At 37.0% G+C, this 7500-nt stretch overlaps 1 protein-coding gene across 3 annotated transcripts in view; it reads right to left on the bottom strand.

Moving 5' to 3' along the window:
• Positions 1 to 7500, bottom strand: part of LOC133575898 (coiled-coil domain-containing protein 39-like) — a 69583-nt gene that overhangs the window by 57574 nt on the left and 4509 nt on the right. For all 3 annotated transcript variants that reach the window (XM_061928806.1, XM_061928807.2, XM_061928805.1), the window contains exons 2-6: positions 6238 to 6357; positions 3574 to 3720; positions 3329 to 3487; positions 1489 to 1581; positions 138 to 266 (exon numbers count right to left, since the gene is read on the bottom strand). In XM_061928806.1, coding sequence (XP_061784790.1) covers positions 138 to 266; positions 1489 to 1581; positions 3329 to 3487; positions 3574 to 3720; positions 6238 to 6357 — 648 coding nt within the window. The remainder of the gene's footprint in view (positions 1 to 137; positions 267 to 1488; positions 1582 to 3328; positions 3488 to 3573; positions 3721 to 6237; positions 6358 to 7500) is intronic.

Genomic DNA, 7500 nt, shown 5'->3' on the forward strand with positions numbered 1-7500 from the left:
CAGAGCAAAGGGTGGCTATTTTGAAGAACTCGAATATAAAACATGTTTTCAGTTATTTCACCTTTTTCAATGTGGTGGCCCCTAAGGCAAAAAGATTTTGGACAGCCCTGGTTTATATTGTCAGCATTTTCACTTACCAGAGCACACTGATGCATGTCAGCATCTCTTTGCTTCATCTGTTGGATGGTGTTTTCCCACTGGTGGATGATCTGCTCGGTCTCCATGTGAGCCTGCTGCAAGTTCTCTGTCATCTTGTCCAAAGCAATCTGAAAGAAAAGCACACCGAACATGCCTGGATTGATGTGCAGTCTTATGAAATCCCAGATATTGACTCATTTCTGGTAAGAACCATCAACCTACAAAAGTTAACACTGTTTGTCTCCCATCTTGTCGTAATTTAGACACCTTTTCCAATTATTAATCTCCCAGGCCAATGGTTCTCAATAATATTTTCTCTTTTTAAGAAAATGTTCATATTTATTAATAAATTATGCTAGTTGTTACCCTTAGCTTATTTTACTCAAAGGGGACCTTTTAAGCAAAACCAACTTTTCCTACCTATTGGTACCTGATTTTGTGTATTTGGGATCTACAAAAGTCCTGTAAATTTGACATGGCGGAGATTTTTGTAAAACAATATTGCCTTCCTTTATACTTCCTCCAGACGAGCCACTTGGAATTTACCCAAATTGTGACATTTTTCCCAACTGGGACGTCAGCAGATATCTCCATATATGGTAGATTTTTACCCAAAGGGCTTTGCGCGAGTCTGACATTGTAGTCTGGCGCTGTCGTCAATAAAGAATGTGAATTCCAACGAGCTGGAGCAGCTTGGGAAAGATGATGATGACAAACGTCTTTTTATGTTTGGAAAAAAACATGATAGATATTTCTGTCTATTGCGTTATGTTTTGGTTTGTTATAAAAATAACAAAGAAATATTTTGTGACTGGATGTGTCAAAGATGATACAAATTGAAAATTGTAAATGGCAATTGATTTTTGTAAAAATAAAGATTAAAAAAAAAAAATTTGACCAATCAAAGCTCCAGTTTTAAATAATTTAATTGTTTCTATCATTTATTTAGTGGTTCAGAATTTAAAGGGATAAACACGCAAACTTCACAGATGCTGCAACACTGTCTATTGTTGATTTAAAGTTAAAGTTAAAGTTAAAGTACCAATGATTGTCACACACACACTAGGTGTGGCGAAATTATTCTCTGCATTTGACCCATCACCCTTGATCACCCCCTGGGAGGTGAGGGGAGCAGTGGGCAGCAGCAGTGGCCGCGCCCGGGAATCATTTTGGTGATTTAACCCCCAATTCCAACCCTTGATGCTGAGTGCCAAGCAGGGAGGCAATGGGTCCCATTTTTATAGTCTTTGGTATGACTCGGCCGGGGTTTGAACTCCCAACCTACCGATCTCAGGGCGGACACTCTAACCACTAGGCCACTAGGCCACCTGTGCATGTTGTGTATATTACCTGTGCAGATAGAGTCTCCGTCATTTCCTTGTCCAGCGCTTTGCGTTTTTTATTGCCCTCTATTGTGGTCCTCTCAATAGCCAAAGTGAGTGACTGTATGACGACAGATCATAAACATGTGAGTGAAGAGAAGGAATTGATTAAAGAAGCATGCACTGCACTTTTGCCCGCTAGCAGGTTGTATCAGAACACAAGAATTGGTTTAAAGGGCGTCTTCTAAGCCCTTATCACCATAGAAAAGCTCTTTCCAAGTTATTTCCACAGGATCAACATAGAATTAAAGCTGCAAGCAGCGATGGACGGGACCGGCTTTGATGGCACATAAAATCCAAACCGGAGCAGTAATTAAAACTCTTTGGTCAACTTTTAATCAGAAGGGTTCAATCTCTCTCCTGTGCTAGTTTAAAGCCGACACGACAAACGCGCTCAGAGGAGATAATGTTTGAAAAAAGGTGACCGGTTTTTACAAAACTTTTGTTTTGAAGGGGGAATTGCAAACTTCCTGTTGATTTTTGCTGGGGGTTGTCAATATATGAAATGTAGGTCTAAGTGAGACCTACATAGAGGTTCATGTCTCTAAGAGTTATTGACTATGGAGATGTGTTGTACATGAATGCTACTGCTGGTTGTCTCCACAAGCTGGATAGTGTGTACCACGGGGCACTGAGATTCATTACCAACTGCGCTCCCCTTACTCACCATTGTGTGTTATACTCAATGGTTAACTGGACATCTTTATGTGCTCGACGCCTCAATCATTGGTATGTTTTCATCTACAAAACCATTCTGGGTATCACTCCATCTTATCTGTCTTGTCTTTTAACAAAGAAACAAGGAAGTCACAATCTTCGTTCAATGAATGTTCTGCAATTTGTCGTCCCCAAAGTAAGAACTGAACTGGGCAAGAAAGCATTTAGGTTTTCAGCACCGAAGGCTTGGAATAACCTACAATCGAACATTAAACTTCAAACCCTAGTTACGTTGAATGAGTTTAAAGCTTCTGTGAAAGGATTGCAGTCTACCTTGTCTGTATGCACATGTGTCATGTGAGCAAGTTTTAATGTTGTAAATGTGATGTTTTATGTATTTGTTTACTGTTTTTAATGTAACCTTGCTGCTGCCCTCTTGGCCAGGTCTCCCTTGGAAAAGAGATCTTTGATCTCAATGGGATTTTACCTGGTTAAATAAAGGCTAATAATAATAATAAGACATTCCTACTGGAAGTTACAGGCAGTTTTGTCAGAGTTTTCTTTCAAGGAGCAGTTGTGTCTGTGTTTTCTTCCTAGGGGGCCCTAGAGCGCAATTTTGAGTTTTGGGGTTGGGTTTTTTATTAGGTCGCAATTTTTGCCAGTCCTGATGTGTGTGAGTTTTGAAGCATGTTAAGGGGGTCAAATTACAGCTCAAAGAGGCAAAAGTGACTGTTTTTGGTAAGCTTTTGTTTTGAAGGGGGAATTGCCAATTTCCTGTTGATTTTTGCTGAAGGATGTCAATGTATGAAATATAGGTCTAAGTCAGACCTATATAAGTTTCATGTCTCTACGACATTCCTACTGGAAGTTACAAGCTGTTTTGTCTGTGCTTTTCCCTAGGGGGCGCTAGAGTGCAATTTTGAGTTTTGGGGTTTGGTTTTTTGATTATATGGCAATTTTTTATGTGTGTCAAATATGGTGAGTTTAAAAGCATGTTAAGGGGGTGAAATTACAGCTCAAAGAGGCGGCGGAATAATAATAATAATATAAAACGCACAAAATACAATAGGGTCCTCTGTCCCAAAGGGACATTGCGGTCCCTAAAAATAGGACACATCTGTCATTGGTTGTTATATTTAAGCTGTTAGTACCTTGATTCTCAACTCATCTTGCTGTGAATACTTAATTATGGCCATCATGTCGTCATCTTTTTGTGTTGACTCCTCCAAAAAGGCCTCCATGCCCGTCTGGTCCCACTGCATTTGAGTCCGAAACTGCTCCAGATTTTGTTTATCCCTGAGGATTTGTTTCTGAGGATACAGACATTGTTTGATTGTCATTTTGGCCGAACTTCAACATAATGTTAAAATAAATGTAATCTTATACATCCATACACCTCTAAGGTATCTTTCTTGTCAGACATATATTGAATATTGTTTTCCGTCTTGGCATTTTCCTGCACCAGGCGACCTGTTTCCCTCTCTGCGATGGCGGTGAGGTGTGTCTCTGACTCTGCTTCTCGATCTTTGGCCCTGCACAGAGCCTTTTTGCACAGTACACACACTCCCATTAGAAGCTGCTCTAATCATCTGATCTAAAGAATATATGCCAGAACGATCTCTCTAATACCAAGAAGAAGAAGACGAATACAAATAAAAATTAGAATGAAGAAGAAATAAGAAAACAGGATGAGGAGGAGCAGGAGGATGAGGAGGAAGAAGAGGAATATTACAGGAAAAAAATGAAAATAATAAAAACAAAGAAAAAGAAAGGATAAAGGGGTAAAGAAGGAGAAAGAGAAGGAGGAGGAAGAAGACGAAAGAAATAAGAAAAATAATGAAAAAAACAATGAAAAATTAAGGAAAAACAAAGAAAAAGAAAAAGGAGAAGAAAAACAAAGAAAAGGAAAAGAAGAAGAGGAATATTTAGAAGGAAAAAATGAAATAATAAAAACAAAGAAAAAGAAAGAAATCAGTAAACAGGGAAGAAGGAGAAGAAGAAGGAGGAGGAAGAGGAACAGGAGGAAGAAAAAGAAAAAAAAAGAAAAATTAAGGAAAAACAAAGAAAAAGGAGAAGAAGAAGAAGGAGGAGATGAAAGAGAAGAAGAAGAAAATGAGAAGAAGAAAGAGGAAGAATAAAGAATAAAAAAGAAAAGAAAGAAGACAAAGAGGGGAAAGCTTAAGAAGAAAAAAGTAAAGAAATTAACAAAAAAACAAATAAAAGGGAAGGGACAGGGGGTGAAAGAGGAGGAGGAGAAGAAGGAGAAGGAGAAGAAGAGTACAAAGAACAATTAGAATGAAGAAGAAGAAGAAAACAAAGGAGGAGGATGAGGAGCAAGAGGGTGAGGAGGAAGAAGAGAAGATAGAAGAAGAAAAAAAGAGGAATTTTAAGAAGAAAAAAGAAAATAAGAAAAAGAAGGAATAAAGAAAAGGGCAAGAGAAGGAGAAGAAGGATGAGGAAGAGGAACAGGAGGAAGAAGAAAGAAAGAAAAATGAAAAATAGTGAAAAGGACAAAGAAAAATGAAGGAAAAACAAAGAAAAAGAATAAGGAGAAGAAGAAGAAGGAAAAGGAGAAGAAGTAGAAGATGAATATTAAGAAGAAAAAAGAAAATAATAAAAACAAAGAAAAAGAAAAAGAAGGAAAAGGGGAAAAAGTAGGAGAAGAAGAGGAACAGGAGGAAGAAAAAGAAAGAAAAAATAAAAATAATGAAAAGGACAAAGCAAAATTAAGGAAAAACAAAGAAAAAGGAGAAAGAGAACAAGAGGAAGGAGAAGAAGAAGAAGAGGAAAAATAAAGAAGAAAAAAGAAAAGAAAGAAAAAGACAGAGGGGGAAGCTTAAGAGGAAAAAAGTAAAGAAATGAAGGGAAAAACAAAAGGGAAGGAAAAGGGGAAAAAGAGGAGGAGGATAAGGAGAACAAGAAGAAGAATACAAAGAAAAATTTGAATGAAGAAGAAGAAAGAAGAAAACTGAGGAGGAAGAGCAGGATAATGAGGAGGATAGAAAAGATAGAAGAAAAAGAAGAGGAATTTTAAAAAGAAAAAAGAAAAAGAAAGGAATGAGGGGAAAAGAAGGAGAAGGAGAAGAAGGAGGAAGATGAAGAGGAACAGGAGGAAGAAGAAAGAAAACAAAGAAAAATAATGAAAAGGACAAAGAAAAATGAAGGAAAAGAAAAAAGTGAAGGAGAACAAGAGGAAGAATAAAGAAGAAAAAAGAAAAGAAAGAAGACACGGGGAAGCTTAAGAAGAAAAAAGTAAAGAAATGAACGTAAAAAACTAAGAAAAGTGAAGGAAGGGGAGGAGGAGAAGGAGAAGAAGATGAAGTAGTAGAAGAAGAATAAAAAAGTAAAACAATGAAAAAGACAAAGAAAATGGAAGGAAGAAAGAAAAAGGAAGAAAAGAAGGAGAAAAAAGGGAGAAAAAGAAGATAGAGGTAAAAGAAAAGTAAGAAGAAGATAAGGAAGAAGGAAAAGAAAGGGAATAATAAAGAACAAAAGAGAAAAGAAAGACGAATGAGTAAAGAATCATAAGAAAAAGGAAGGAAGAAGGAGAAAAGAAAGAGGGTAAAAAGAAGAAAAAGAATAAGAAGGAGGAAGAGGAAGAAGAAGAAGAAGCAATAATCATATTGAATATTTGATGGAAGAATGTGCCGATCGATCACTTCTATGATGCGTATCTCATCATGTTTGTGATCACTATTGCCAAATTAATTCCTGTTTTGTTTTTGGTTTTTGTCTCCGGGCTAACAAGCACAGCTTTGTGTTCCATCTTCTAATAACACTCACCTCCATTACAGCAACAAAACTGCATTTCCTCGTATCTTAAGTACCATTATCACTGGATGAACATCATCATTACACCATGATGAAGAGAGTAAGGGACTCGTTCAAATGTGTTGATATTGAAAACTGTAAATAGCACTCACTATAAAATACACAGTATTTGTGATTGGTATCGGCCAATATCAGCCGTAGATGATAACATCGGAATCGGAACATCCCTAATTTGTATGACATATACTGTAAACATATTTTCAAGTCAGAAGGGAAAAAAAAAACCTACCTCCGTGATTTCCAGCTCCTTTTTAACATTTTTCAGGAAGTCGTTTCCTAATTGCTCCCTTTCTTTATTACTTTCAAATTTGTTTTTCAGCTGCAAGAGATCTCTCTTTTTCAAGCAAATCTGCAAAATGACATGACAAACATTGTGTTATAAAATGTAGAATTCTATTTTTACTCCCTTCCCACCCTTCCATTCCGGTGACCCACTGCCAGGGGAGGAAATACTTGGTCCTTGCTTTGATAATAATAATAATAATAATAATACATTTTATTTATAAGGTGCCTTTCTGGGCACTCAAGGACACCGTACAAAATCACAACAATAAAATCAAATTGGATAAAAAAAACAACAAAGAGAAAAGAAAAGATGATTACAATGAATAAGCAGTCAGGAATAGGTGTGTTTTGAGTCTTGATTTGAAGAGGGATATTGAATCTAAGTTGCGGAGGTCTAGTGGTAAAGGTTTGTTGTATTCCTAGAAATTTTTGAGCTGCTTTTTTGTCTGGTACCCCACCTAGGACATATTTGTCATTGGAGACCCTACCAGGGGACACAGAAGACATATAAAAGGTCAGTGAGTTTCTGGGCTTCTGACAGACCATTGCATCTTTCATCCAGTGCTGCACAGATGTTTCTGGATTCGGAATCATGGGGAAGGCAAAAGAATTGTCAAAGGATCTGCGAGAAAAGGTAATTGAACTGCATAAAACAGGAAAGGGGTATAAAAAGATATCCAAGGAATTGAGAGAAAAGGTAATTGAACTGCATAAAACAGGAAAGGGGTATAAAAAGATATAAAAGATATCCAAGGAATTGAGAGAAAAGGTAATTGAACTGCATAAAACAGGAAAGGGGTATAAAAAGATATCCAAGGAATTGAGAGAAAAGGTAATTGAACTGCATAAAACAGGAAAGGGGTATAAAAAGATATCCAAGGATCTGCGAGAAAAGGTAATTGAACTGCATAAAACAGGAAAGGGTATAAAAAACAGGAAAGGGTATAAAAAGATATCCAAGGAATTGAGAGAAAAGGTAATTGAACTGCATAAAACAGGAAAGGGGTATAAAAAGATATCCAAGGAATTGAGAGAAAAGGTAATTGAACTGCATAAAACAGGAAAGGGGTATCCAAGAAATTGAGAATGCCAATCGGCAGTGTTCAAACGCAAATACAGGACTCTCTGAAAAATTGTGGTGTGGCTGTTTCAAGATGCACAAAAAGTTCAATTTTGGTCTCATCACTCCAATTGGTTTTGAGGCTTG

This window comes from Nerophis lumbriciformis, linkage group LG33 (genome assembly GCF_033978685.3).
Source record: "Nerophis lumbriciformis linkage group LG33, RoL_Nlum_v2.1, whole genome shotgun sequence".
NCBI lineage: Eukaryota > Metazoa > Chordata > Actinopteri > Syngnathiformes > Syngnathidae > Nerophis > Nerophis lumbriciformis.